Source organism: Pteropus alecto, unplaced genomic scaffold (assembly GCF_000325575.1).
Source record: "Pteropus alecto unplaced genomic scaffold, ASM32557v1 scaffold79, whole genome shotgun sequence".
Classification (NCBI taxonomy): domain Eukaryota; kingdom Metazoa; phylum Chordata; class Mammalia; order Chiroptera; family Pteropodidae; genus Pteropus; species Pteropus alecto.
In genome coordinates this window covers 13,359,304-13,373,754 of record NW_006494612.1, presented here as the reverse complement: position 1 = coordinate 13,373,754, position 14,451 = coordinate 13,359,304, and the positions used below count along the sequence as shown (strand labels likewise).

Sequence of the window (14,451 nt, the reverse complement as noted above, 5' to 3'; positions counted from 1 at the left end):
GAGACTGCTTGGGTTCAAATCTTGGTTCCACCACTTACTAGTTTCGTGACTTTGGAGAAACGTCTTAACTTCCCTGTGCCATAGTGCTTCTTCTTTGTAAAATAGGAATGATAATACCACTTACCTCATAGAGTTGTAGAGAAAATTAACTGATTGAATGTATATCAAGTCCTTAGGATAGTTGTTGCTGCTCCATACGTGTTAGCTTTCATGGTTGTTGGTATATCTTAAAGGATGTGCTAAAATGAATGCTTGCTTACATAATAAATAACAAATAGCAGCTATTTTAGTGCTATTTTTTGATGATTATTTTAAATATTATTCACATTTAAATTGCCTTTTGCAATAAAAAGACCTTTTCCCACAATAGCTTATGGTCTACTATAAACTTTTTTCTAGATGGAAGTTTTTATTTCAGGAATTTTTTACGAAAGAGGAGGCATGGAGAAATGCTAAGGAAAAGTACAGGAAGGAAAAGGAACAAAAAGGTTCAAGCAGCATCGTAATTATACTGAGGGTACTATTAGTGCTTTCTTGTTTATGTTGCTTTATCCTTTGGTATCATTAATCTCAAATTTATGGGTACAAAACATTTTAGCTTTATGTCTTTTGAGTCTTATAATGTTCTACACATTCCAGTTGCTCAGCAAATAATAGTTTTCATATAAATGAAAGTACACTGTTCTAGTGGGACATTCATTTTCCATTTAAATGCCTTGGGAGACAAAAATTCTGTTTGCTGCTACATCAAAATAGATCACCCCCTCTTCTTGTTAAAAATGCATTTTTTTTGCTTGTAATTGTTTTAAAAGATCATTTATAGCAGTACTTCTAAAAGTATACTAAATAAATCTGTTACTTGTGTTACAGAGTTATAAGTTTTGTCAAGGAAAATTACAGTTGATTTTAGACCAGTTGGATCCAGGGCAGCCTAAAGAGGTAAGTTGAAAGGATGAATGTCAGGTTCAGATAGATATATGTATATGATTATAATCTGTAGCAGCCAGACTGTTTCTCTTGAAGATAGCCTTTATTATTATGGCAGTTCTAAACTGATATGTCAGCTAGACTTTCCAGTCCTGAAATGAAAGGTCACAGAATGAGGGACACTCTCCTTAGAGAATAGTTATAGTTTGTAAGAGGACATTTTTATTTCTGGTTTCCATTTTGAAGAGATGAAATTATGAGTAGTTGTCCCCCAAGCTATTTCTTCACTCTTGCTTTTTATGAGATATTATAATTATTTCTTTTAAAGAAAAAAAATTGTTCAATGTTATTTCTACTTCTGGAAAATGTGAGCAACTTTGGCAATACATTAAAGATTAGAAACAGGATTTTAAAGAAGCAATTATATTGAATTGTGCCTGTTTATATTTTAAAGATTGTATAACTCATTGTTTATGAAGACTTATTTCATTTGAAAGTCAGCCTGAAAAAGAAAATATGATAGGATTTTTGAAGTTCCTAGACTTTTGTGTATATCTTGCCAGTTGGTCTCAATTTTTGAAATAAATTGTTTTTCTTCAACTTTTTATTTGAAACTGAATGAATAGTTATGACTTACTCCCACTGATTTTTTTTTTTTTAAATCACAGGTTAATTTTTTTCCTCTCAGCATTTTGCATTCTGATTTATTTTCTAGCTTCTTAGTAAATAATATATTTCAAAATATATTAAAATAGGACTTGAATTATATAATAGTCTTATTGTCTTTAGTTTAAATGGATTATTTGGAAATCTATACTTGTTCAGAAACCTTTATTCTACTTTTGCAAGTAGGAAATTCTTAATGAGATTTTGTCCTAAAAATTAACTGAAAAGGAGAAATTACTCAATGTTTTTAAATTCTATCCATAATCCCCCTAATCCAAACACAAAGTTGTATTTAGGAGTTCTTCTATATGAATACACAGAATTTTAAAGTATGTCTGTATTCTGTATTTTTCACCTAAAACTTGACTCCCTGTTTCAGTGTCTGGTTTCCTGAGGTCTTAGCTCTTCTCTGACTCTTCACCTTTTTAAAAATATTTTAATTACTAGATTTAAGTTATTTGAGCTGGGAAACAACCAGAATTTGAGGAAGAAGCTAGAATCAGTGTGTTATTACTCACTAGTTGGAAAATGAGTGGGGGAGAAGCTTTGCGCCATTCATGATTGGAATAGAGCTAGTCTCCACTGCTGTACCTTGGGTCATACCGTTTTGAGTGAGTTCTGATTGTATTTTGAGAAAGATGATTAAGAAGTAAGTTTTCTGTGAAAATACAGAAATTCAATTTTGCATCATGCTACTGAATGACTTTTTTCTACCTCAGTGATTAGGTCAGAAAATATGGTGTAGCAGCAAAAACAAGTACAGATTATTTTGTGAGAGTTGTTCATATTCTGGAATGTGAATGCTACATAATTATTTTTTAAAATTATTATTATTATTATTATTATTTAATTTTTATTTTGGTGACATTGGTTAACAAAATCCAGGAATATTCAGGTGTACAAGGGGCATCTTTTAAAATCAAAGCCCTAAAACTGTAGAACTACCTATGGGGGCCTACTCAAGTGGAGAAAATCTGTGAGACGAGACCATTGGAAAACCTTGCCCTGGTGATTTAGATTCTGCCACCATCCTTTCTCCTATTCCACTTAGGAGATTCTAGGTCACATGTTTAATAAACATAGGATTTTTATTTTTGTTTTATGTAAAATAACCTATTTTTTTCTGTTTAGTGTTTGGTTTTAAAAATGAGTTCTCAAGAATTGTTTTTATAAAAGAACATCTAATTCTCATCAGTTGGCTCTTTAAAACAGTTATCTAGGTTTTGCCTTTCAATATTTGTTAAATATTTGGAGAAATGGTATTATTCTAGTGGCCAAGTATTAATAAAAATCTTTTAAAAATTATAGGTGAGGTATGAAGCCTTGCAAACTCTGTGTTCAGCTCCGCCATCTGATGTACTGAATTGTGAAAATTGGACCACTCTCTGTGAAAAATTGACAATCTCTCTTTCAGATCCTGATCCTGTATTCAGTGTAAGGAAATGCTTATAAAAATATCAACAATAATTTGCTTTTTATCATTCGAGAAATAAATGGAATATAATTTTCTTAAATAGTAGTGCAAATATTCAGTTTTAGCTTTTTGCATGCATGCTATTTTTTAAAGATTTTTATAAAAATATAGCTAACATACAATATTGTATTAGTTTCAGGTGTACACTATAGTCATGCAACGTTTATGTACCTAAAGAGGTGATCACCATGATAAGTTCAGCATCCATCTGACACCGTACAATGCTTCCACAATACTATTGACTATGTTCCCTGAGCTGTACACCATAGCCCCATGACTTACTCGTTTTATACCTGAAAGTTTGAACCTCTTATCCTCCTTCACCTTTTTCTCCCCGCTTTTTTGATTTTTCAATTACAGTTAACAGTCAATATTATTTTATATTTGTTTCAAGTGTATAGCACAGAGGTTAGACATTTATGTAATTTTCAAAATGATCCCCCCGACTTGTCTAGTACCCACCTGGTACCATACATAGTTATTACCATATTATTGACCATATTCACTATGCTTTACTTATTTCAGAAATACCCACTTGTATTCCTTAATCTCTTCATCTTTTTCACCTTGTCCCCAAACTCCCTCCTATCTGGCAACCATCAGCTTGTTCTCTGCATCTATGAGTTCATTTCTGTTTTGTTTGTTTATTTTGTTCTTTAGATTCACATATAAGTGAGATTATATGGTTTTTGTCTTTCTCTGACTTATTTCACTTAGCTTAATACCTTCCAGGTTGATTTATGTTGACCCAAATGCTAAGATTTCATTCTTTTTTATGGCTGAGTAATATTCCATTGTATAAAAGTACTGTATCTTCTTTATCTAATTGTCTGTTGATGGGCACTTAGGTTGCTTTCAAATCTTGGTTATAGTTAAATAATGCCGCAGTGCAATTCTGGCTTTTGAATTGTCAAGATTTCCTTTAAAGGAATTAATTTAGTATTTCATGATTAGATTGAAAATCTGGTCAATATAATAGTCATTGCCAAATAATAGCAGACTTACCTTGTGCATTTTGTTTTATCTTGGAAAGGGATATCCAAGTATTTGTGTCAATGTGTTTGAATTCAGAAAAATATTTTAAAAGACTATATAAAGTGTTTTTGAAAGAATTTATAATATATGAAAACTTGAACTAAAATGATAATTAGAATTTATTCTAAAGGGTTCATAAGCATTTTCCTTATGCATTTAAGTGTTTAGAGATTGCTTAAATGCTTAAAAGCTAAGAGTTTAGAAGATAATTGAGGTGAATCATAATGCAAATTGAAAATTCAAAAAGATGTAAAATTATGAAGTCAGTAAAGATAAGTGATTGAATGTAAAAATGATTTGCATATAACTTCGTAGGAACACTTAGTATATGATTAAAAGTAAGATTATATTAAAAATGCAGTAATTTTATGGGTAATATCTATGATATGAATTAAAAATCCTGACTGTATCCCAGCATCACATTTAAATACAATTTAGGGTTTTTAGAGAGCTTCTTCTTCATAATTGATATGTCAGGGAAGAAAACTTTGACTTTATAATTTGTTCAGGATTTTTGGAGGTGTTAGTACAAGCGTTAACTATTTTTAGGTGTTCGACAAATATGTATTGAATACCTACTGTGTACATCATTTTAGTTTAGATACTGGGAACACACTGTGAGCAAGACGGATATGTGCCTTCATAGAACTTACATTCTAGTAGAAGAGACAGTAAACAGTTATAAAAATATCTCGATACATTTGTCTGTTTAAATATTATACTATTTCATCAATGAAGATATAATTATCTAGTAAACAGAAGTGGTTTAGAAACAGAAGAGGTTTGTTATTTATAAGGAGTAAAAAAGGTATTTAATTATCCAATTACTGAATGCAGTTCAACTATACTAACACCAGAGGGTGATACAGACTTCTGCTTAAAAAACAAAAAACAAAAAACAAAACCTCAATGATCCAAGAATTTCAAGGGGTAAGCTTTAACATTTCAAGGCTCTCTAACAGGAAATACCATTGTAAATTTCCCCATAATTTTTTAAAAATTTTATTTAACAAGGACAAAATAGTCGTCAGGTTTCCTTTAATTATTTTAAAAAAATTATATGACAACTTTATAAACATAGTAAAGATCCTAATAGGTCAATATAAGTGGCTTTAGCCATTATAGATTATTATGTAGCAAGAATCAATGTCAATAATTAAGTTAATAATTGTTAAATATCAGAAGAAATTGTTAAAGAGAGGAAATGGTGATAGAACTAATTCTTTTTATTTTGAATAAATGCTTAATCGAACTTCTTGAGTTTGATTCTGTTTCTTCATTTCTTACTCTAAAGGACTCCTAGCGTATAACTGACTGAAGCCTAAGTGTTTGAAAAGTGTGACAGATACTGATCAATTGCTGCAACTCTAAAAATAGACTTATTAGTTATTTAATATCCTTTGTTCAGTAAGAATCTCTTGGAGTTAGGAAATATTTTTAGTCATGGGTAGTCAACTTTTTGTAAACATATTACCCTAATAGTTTATTTAGGAAAGATTATTAGTTTTTTTTTTCCCCTACAGTAGAACATTTGAGGTGATTTTATGTTTTTATTTTGTGAGAAGTTGAATTTCACTATTAGGCTTAATCTCTTCACAATAATTAAAATAATTAAAAAACAATAATAGCTATCATTTTAAAGTACCTATTAGAGCTGGTTACTATTCTAACTACATCTTTCTCATTTAATTCATTTACCTTGTGATAGTTTCTACTTTAAATTTTAATAATGTCAAGTTCTGAAAATATATTTTTATTTTATACTTTTTCTTGGGAATAGGCAAAATTATTAGAGTCCTACATGTCAAATTATTGAGACTACCTATGTAAACAATTAAAAAAAAAGTTGGATTCTGCAAGGAGTGTTTTTCTGTTTGTTTTTGTTTTTTTATGTTTAGTAATCCTACTCTGTTTCCTTGTTTGACATCTTTGCATTGTACCTTTCCTCTATCACACCTCACCCTATGTTTGTATCTACTATTACCAGATTTCACAACAATGTACTGCTGTCTTAGATTTACTATTGGTTTTAGTTATACTTTTTGCTGACAAAAATAAGAACATGCCCTTTTTTATAGGTACACTCCTATACATGTTTCTGAATGATTTATTTTCTGAGCTTTTTACTCTGTGAAAAATGATTCATCTTATTCTATTTTTGTAAGAATTTTGGATGTAAATCTTTTGTTTTATTTTCATAGGACCGGATTTTAAAATTCTATGCACAGACATTTACGCTTTCGCCGTTACATATGACCAAGGAAATTTATACAAGCTTAGGTATGTTTATTAAATATTTTTAAAAATGTTTTTTCTTTTATTTGTACTAAAGAAAAATGGATAAGATTTCACTCTTTTTCAGAAATCCCTGTAATTGAATGGTATAATAGTCACTTTTCTAAACTTTTTTTTTTTCCAGCTAAATATTTGGAGTTATACTTTGTTTCTAGAGAAAATCATATTCCTACCGTTTCAACTGGTATAGATATAACTAACCCTAATGTGACCCGCTTACTTAAAAAGGTATTCGTTTGCTAGAATATGCTTTTATTTTTTATTTAAATAGTTCTATATTTTAGAATTCTAATTTTTTGAGAACTGTCATGCACTGCTTTGTAGATTCGCCTTCTAAATGAATATCAGAAGGAGGCTCCATCTTTCTGGATTCGTCACTCTGAGAAGTAAGTCCCTTAATTTATGCCAACATGAAAATATAGGAGTGTCCCACGTACATTTCCAAGAGAAAGAGTAGAGAGTATCTTAATGGATTTATGTGATAGGGAAGGGATTAATAATGTCTGTTTTTTAGCTTTTCATATTTTGTACTTAGCTTTGTGAATGGCTCTATGCAAGTGCCATTTTATACCATTTATTAATCACCACAAAGTAAAAAGAGGGTGTTGTAGCCTCTGGTTCTTTTATTACTGGTCTCTGCTACTTTGGTCAAGATTTTAAGTGGTTTTCAAACTTTTTCCTTTTAGTTCTAAAATTTTTAATAAGGTCGTAAGAGCAACTGTGAGTTTAAAAAGGAAAATTAAATTTGGATAGCTAGTGTTAAAGTCGAAAGAATGTAAGTTTATAAAACAGGAAAAAAATTGGATGTGAATACCAGCTCTGCCATTTACTGAAATGTAAAAACAGAAAGTTGTTTCTGAAGATTACTTAACATTTTATCATTCCATAAATATAAAATGTATCGCCAGTTCTATATATGTAATAGCATTTGTTTTTTCTAAAATCACTTCTTTCCTAAACTTTAAGGTATATGGAAGAAATTGTGGAGAGTACTTTGTCCTTATTATCGGTTAGACATGATCAAAGCCATCTTGTCTCACAAAAGATTTTGGATCCAGTCTACTTTCTTGCGTTAGTTGATACCAAGGCTGTGTGGTTCAAAAAGTGGATGGTAAGGAAAAATGAAATACGTTTTTATACCTTTCAGTTCATATATTTCAAACAATAGCTAATGTTTGTTTACTGTGTTCTAAGAATTATAATCACTTTTATATGTGTTAACTCATTAATTTTTATAACAATCTATGAGATAGGTGGTATTATTACTCCATTTTACAGATGTAGCACCTGAGGCATAGAGAAGTTAAATGACCTGCTCATGATTGTTTATCTAGTAAGTGACAGAGCCAAAATAGGTTTTTAAGTGGTAATTCATGTGAGCCTATTAAGTTGAATGACTCATCCAAAATCTCATTGTCTTTACTTTTTTAAGCAGGTGAGGTAGAATATGAAAGTTCAATGCTCATTTTTCTCTGGTTTAAGTGATATGTCTGAAAATATTTTGCACCTTCCCGAACCTGCAGTTTGGGAAATGTGTTTAATGTCTAAATGCTGATGATTTCCTATGGAGCTCACCACTGTCCTGGAACTGAAATTCATATTAAGAGTAAAGAGATCCTTATAGTGCTATCTCCCTCCTTTGCTATTAATAAGAGTGGTCTATATCTGATGGTAGTAGCAGCAGTGTTGCTTATATTCTCACCTCTTTGCCCTTTTCATCCTGTCTGCTGAACATTACATATTTGTTGCAATGGAGAAAGAAGGGGGCGAGCCCATGATTTGCCATGTAAAACAGCAACACACTCATTTATTGCTTAGCACAATTGGACATTATCTAGCTGATGGACTTTTTTTCCCCTTGTGTTATATGAACTGTATAATAATGTCCAATTAACCAAAACACTGTTCTGTCCAATGCTTAGCCTTTACTTGCCCTAAATAGTAGGTGCTGATAAATGTTTGCTCAGTTTAATTAATTTAACCTGAACTCTTTGTTTCTTACATCTGAGACTGACCTTTTTCTTAAGTTTTTCTTGATTATAAAATTACATTATTATAGAAAACATACAAAATATATAAAAGCACAAATAAAATTAAATTTCTCTACAACACAGGGATGATAAACATTAAGATTTTGATATGTAGTTATATTTATTATATATACTTTTATATTTATCTGTTTAGGTCTTTTTTTAACAAAAACCATATTCGACTACCTGTAATAATTAACTTTTTCACACTTAACATTTTTATTGTTAGTGCTTGATTCTTAAGAGAATGAGACAGATCATAGGAAAACTAACGGAAAATTAGTAAAAATTAGCTCCCCAAGCATGTTCAAGTATTGATGAAAATCCATCAAATTCTCTTACACCCTCTAAGGCAGAAGTTGGAAAACTTCTTATGTAAAATGGACAATAAATATTTTTGCCTCTGTAGGCTGTACTCTTTTTCTGTTGCAACTACTCAACTCTGCTGTGGCCCCAAACATCCAAAGATAATATATAAATGAATGGGTGTGACTGTGTTCCAGTAAAACTTTACCAAATCAGGTGGCAGCTGAATTTGGGCTGAGAGCTATGGTTTGGTGACTGGTGTAAGGGACACACTATGAGGATTTTTTTTCGAAACATGGCCATTAGTTTAATTGTAGGTTAACATATGTTTCTTGCTAAAGCTGTAAAAAGATTAATGGTTTTGAAAACATTTTAAGCTATGAGGGTTAAAACACAGAGGGTTTTGATTAACCCTTAATTAACTAAAACCCTATTTGATTAAACCCTATTTCCCAGAATTCTGACAATTTTTACTGAATATTCTGTTTAATAATTTTATTCTCAAGTAAAATGAAGAAACTGCATTGAACACTAATGATATCTAATATAATTTAGTTAAATAATATTTAGGTATATTTTACCCTTTCTTTGTATAATACATAAAAAGCATGTTTTAATCCCACTTATATTGAGCTCTAAGGAGAGAATTAAAGTTTTTTGGTGCTTTGAATCATTTTAAAAATATGATTGGCATAGCATGATTAAGATACTGTCCCTTTAGAGCATTTCAACCTTGCCAAATTTCTGCATATGTAGACAATACAATATCCTCTACAGTATGAGGTTTGTGATTTTCATTCTCCATCTCCACTTTTGTATTTTTCCTTTAGGCTCTATCCTACACTGGTAGTCAGAGGTTTTTTGGTGGTGGTTTTAAAATAGCTTAATATGGAGATTGTTCACAATTGAGGGATAGAATGTTTTTCTATTCATCTTGTCACTAAATCCACAGTTTATTGATATGATTTGGATTCTTGTGATTGCTATGCTTGTAATTCATTGTACATAGAAAAACCTGTTCTGATTACAATAATTTAAAAACTAAGTTATTGTGTAATTTATGATGTTATTGGAAATAATGCAGGGAATAGATTTTGAATGGCATGCTTGACTATTAAATACCCCTTTTCCTTTAATTTTAGCATGCATATTATAGCAGAACTGTAGTATTAAGACTTCTTGAAAAGAAATATAAATCTCTGGTAAGTCTATATTTCTATTCTGTTCTCATGTTGAGAAATAATATCACGAAAAGATATATGATGTAATAACTTAAATGTACAGAATCGAGTGATAATTAATATTGGATAATGAAGTGATCCCCTTTCATGTGATTTTTAAGCTATCATTCTGTGAAACATAAAATAATAAAAGTAGAGACATAAAATACAATCAGGATAGCAGTAAGGAAATACATAATTGCTTAGTAAATTAGGTTTTTAAGAAGCTAGTTTGAAAAATAAACCATATTTTTAAGTATTATCATGTAATTGAATTCAGATCAGGTATTTGAAAGGGAGTGAGCTCTATAAAATGTTCTCATGTTTTTGACTAAAAGTTGCATGAATAAACTCAGAATGCTAAATGCTTTTGCATTTGAAAAAATTGATTCAATTTACACCAAATATAAACTAATACTATAAACTATATTAGCAAAATTTTTTTACATTTATTGCTGTTAGTAGAACAATATGTAAGGGCAGTGAAAGAAATTGAAAAGAAATCAGCAAGTCAAAAAATTGTGACAAACCTGAAATGAAATTTATTAAAATATTTTAAAAAGTATGCTAATATGACTTTGAGATGATGAATATAGTTTATGTAGTTAGATAGAATCTTGAGTTTAGAAGTCAGGTGAAGGAAAAGATTCCTGGAATTGTGAATTTTGGGATGAATGCAGTAGAGCATAAAATGAAAGAAAGAGAACAATAATTGCTTTGTGTTTGAGAATCAAAAGAATTGTGCTTCAGAAACAAGAAGAGAGGGATATTGAATAAAAGAAATTGAATTTATTTGTAGAGGTAATAGGTGCTTAAAAATCTTCAAACTGAATTGAAATAAAGTCTTTCCACATCTCATTTCTCTCCCATTCCCAGTTTAAGTGAAAATTATTATTGCCATATGAGCATAGACTGATCTTGTTAGAATAGAGAAAGGAGAAAAAACAAAGAACAAAATGATTTTTTCCCCCATGCTTTGGCATACGAATAAGTCACTGTTGGTATTATAGAGGCCCTGGTGGAAGTATTTCGAATATGTTATTTATAGATTAACTCTTTTATTTTTTTAAATTTTATTTTATTATTAGTTTCAAGTGTACAGTACATTGGTTAGACATTTATATAGTTTATAAAATGATCCTTCTGATTACTCTTTCTCTCTTCTGGCTCTCCATCTAGCTAATATATTAATGCTGATCGCATTCCCTATGCTGTGCTCCCCATCCCTGTGACCATCTATCAACTACTAATTTGTACTTCTTTAACCCTTCACGCCTTCCTCCCAGCCCTCCATCTCCCTCCCCTCTGGCCGTCCCCAGATTGTCCTCTATATTTATGAGTCTGTTTTTGATGAGTTTGTTCTTTTTGTTCCTTAGATACCGCATATAAGTGAAATCATATGGTATTTATCTTTCTCTGTCTAACTTATTTTACTCAGCATAATAACCTCTAGGTCCATCCATGTCATTGTGAATTGTAGGATTTCATTTTTCTAATGGCTGAGTAATATTCTATTATATATATGAACCACAACTTCTTTATCCAGTTGTCTGTTGATGGGCATTTAGGTTACTTCCATATCTTGGCTTTTGTAAATAGTGCTGCCATGGACATAGGGATGTATAGATCTTTATGAATTATGATTTTGGTTTTCTTTGGATAAATACCCAGAAATGCAATTGCTGGGTCAAAGGTATATCCATTTTTAATTTTTTGAGAAACCTCCGGACTGTTTTCCATAGTGACTGTACCAATTTGCAATCCTACCAACAGTGTATGAGGTTTCCCTTTTCTCCACATCGTCACCAACACTTGTTCTTTGATTTATTGATGATAGCCATTCTGACAGATGTGAGGTGATATCTCATTGTGGTTTTAATTTGCATTTCTCTGATGATTAGGGTCCTTGAGCATCTTTTCATATGTCTGTTGGCCATCTGTATTTCCTCTTTGGAGAAATATCTGTTCAGGTCTTCTGCCCATTTTTAATTGTATTGTTTGTTTTTTTGTTGAGTTGTAGGAGTTCTTTATATTTTTTGGATGTTAACCTCTCTTATCAGATGTATCATAAGTGAATGTCTTCTCCCATTCAGTTTATGTATATGTGCTGACAGTTTTTAAAAGACATACCTGGGGGAGTTCAGAGCTTTATTTCCATAGTATTGCAAAGTCATGAACTAATTGAAAAGCATTTTGGCTATCAGCATACATGCTTAACCTTTTATTTTAACAACTTGAATCTTTTCCCAATCTATCCTTAAGGGAATGGCTTTTGAAATGGCTTTATGTAGTGTATTTCCTGTTTTTCTGGCCCTCTCAAAGTCATTTTAAAAAATATTGACAGCTAAGGTATTTAAATTCTCCCTTGGTTTTTCCTATCATAGTATTTTTTTCTACTATGGGTTTTTTTCTATTATAGTGTATTTTTAACACCTTCTTCCCATCTTGGTATATATGGATAGTGCAAGAAAATAAGTATCAAATTAAATCCTGAATTTTATGGCAAGTTTCTATCTATCTTCCTGAGGTTTAATTAGGAAAATAATTCTTTATACCCTCAACTTGACTCTTTAGACTTGTGTTCAAATTTAATAATCTGCTTTCTGCCCCTGCAATTTAAAGGGGATAGTATGTGATTGTTTCTCTGAGAATAACCACAAGATATTTTTTCTTGTGGTTATTACCTTTCTCAGTAAGGTGGTACATTTAATAAAAGGAACAGCTGGGTGTAAGTGGGTTGTGAAGATGAAGCTGGGTAAGATGGGTGCAAGGAGGATGAATTTCTGAAGGTTTAAATGGAAGCTAACTTCCCTTCAATGGAGATAGTGTTTTGAGTTTTCGGTTAAAGAAGCTAAAGTTAATCTTTGCTCTTTTGTCTCTTAATTCTTTAGAGCTTCTCTTAAGTGTATTTATTTTGTTCATGTCAAAAGTCCTCCCTAATGACAGTTGTTTTTCTAAGTAATTTTTTATTGTTCCTTTTTACCAAGATATGTATAAGAATTAGGATTGTAAGAGTAAATTTATCTAGAAAGTAGTTCAATCAGGAGGAGGTTGCTTCGACTTAGAGAAACTCGTAACAAACATGACATATCATTACACTTTGGGGCAAAATTGTGTGCTTATGAATGGTGTTTTAGGTACTGACCAAGCAGAAGCTAGGAAGGGACTATGTGGTAAGTGACAGAACAGTCATTGACTCCCCTCTTTCACTAATCGACAAGTCAGGGACTGTCCTTATGAAATTTTTGTAGGAGTCCCAATGCAATTTGGCCAGTTGTCTTTGTATGAATCTGTTGCTGGTAGCTGGCAGTCTCAGGGCTGGTGGACTTGATGGATTAGATTGGACTATGCCTCCTTCTGTTACCTGTAGAACACTTCTTTATATATTCAGTAGATGCAGAATAAACTAGAATAAAACAAGAGTTAAGACTCTGTACAAATAGCACAGCAAAACAATTGCAGAAGAATAAAGTTAATAGCAAAAGTATTTACCAAATGGTGCTTCTCCAAAACAAAAGGCTATTTGTACAAATCTGTACAAATTTTATTACAAATCGTAGGATAACAATAAATTTAGCAAGGAAAGCTCAATGAAGCAAATTGGAGCTCAGATTATTGTTGACACAAACTCACATGGTGACAAATCTGAAGTACTGTCAGAGTTGGGACTCAAGGAGACCCAGTGAACAACACTCTTCTTTGTCTGAAGATCCCACTGAATGCTGTCAAGTCAGCGTCCTCAAGGTAATCTTAATGGAAGATCCAGAATTGTCAAGAATTAAGACCACTATTCAATATCTGAAACAGTGCATAAAGCTGAAGTTAGTGCTTAAATTAGGCAAAGCAGATTATTAATCTCATAGGTTTGGGGAACTCCTATAAGGGATTTGGTGGGCTTTTAGAAGGGAGAGTTCAGCCAGTTGTAGAAGAGTGGCAGCTTGGGTAAGACTGTTGCTATCTAACTGGATTTTACAAATATGTTTCCTGGAGTGTGTCTTTTGTTGTTGGCTGATTTTCAAGGGGTTTAACACTGACTGCTTGGCTTTCAGAAGTATGTTCATTGAGATCTATTGACATATATTGATTTACAAAATTTTAAACTTGTTCTACTGGATACCCGTTACTATAGTTATATAGGTTTATTGTTGATTTATTAAGTACATTAAAATCAGGTTTCGGTGTTTGTTATTGTCTATAGAACAAATTACTCTTTTCTGAGGATTGTGGGGAATTTTTTAATTCTTAATGAGTAGGCGTTATCCTGGAAAAGAAAAGGGGTCTGCTTAAGGTAGTGGTAGGAAAATATTTCAGGGCAATGGAATAGCATGTTTTAAAGGTTTAGGGATTGGAAAACACATAGTACATTTCAAAATTGCACATATTTTATATGACTGGATATAGATTGCTAAGAGAAATGTGAATTAGTATTAGGGAAATTTCTTGAAAAACAGTTCTCTGAAAGCTAATATTAAATGGATAAAGGATTTTGAAATTTTTT

The 14,451-nt window shown here is 31.4% G+C and overlaps 1 protein-coding gene across 5 annotated transcripts in view; it reads left to right on the top strand.

Annotated features, from left to right (window-relative positions):
- TBC1D32 (TBC1 domain family member 32) overlaps window positions 1-14,451 on the top strand; it is a 166,590-nt gene that overhangs the window by 25,117 nt on the left and 127,022 nt on the right. For all 5 annotated transcript variants that reach the window (XM_015600132.2, XM_025042417.1, XM_006926130.3 and 2 more), the window contains 7 exons: window positions 871-939; window positions 2,902-3,027; window positions 6,304-6,382; window positions 6,522-6,625; window positions 6,722-6,783; window positions 7,364-7,508; window positions 9,876-9,935. In XM_015600132.2, coding sequence (XP_015455618.1) covers window positions 871-939; window positions 2,902-3,027; window positions 6,304-6,382; window positions 6,522-6,625; window positions 6,722-6,783; window positions 7,364-7,508; window positions 9,876-9,935 — 645 coding nt within the window. The remainder of the gene's footprint in view (window positions 1-870; window positions 940-2,901; window positions 3,028-6,303; window positions 6,383-6,521; window positions 6,626-6,721; window positions 6,784-7,363; window positions 7,509-9,875; window positions 9,936-14,451) is intronic.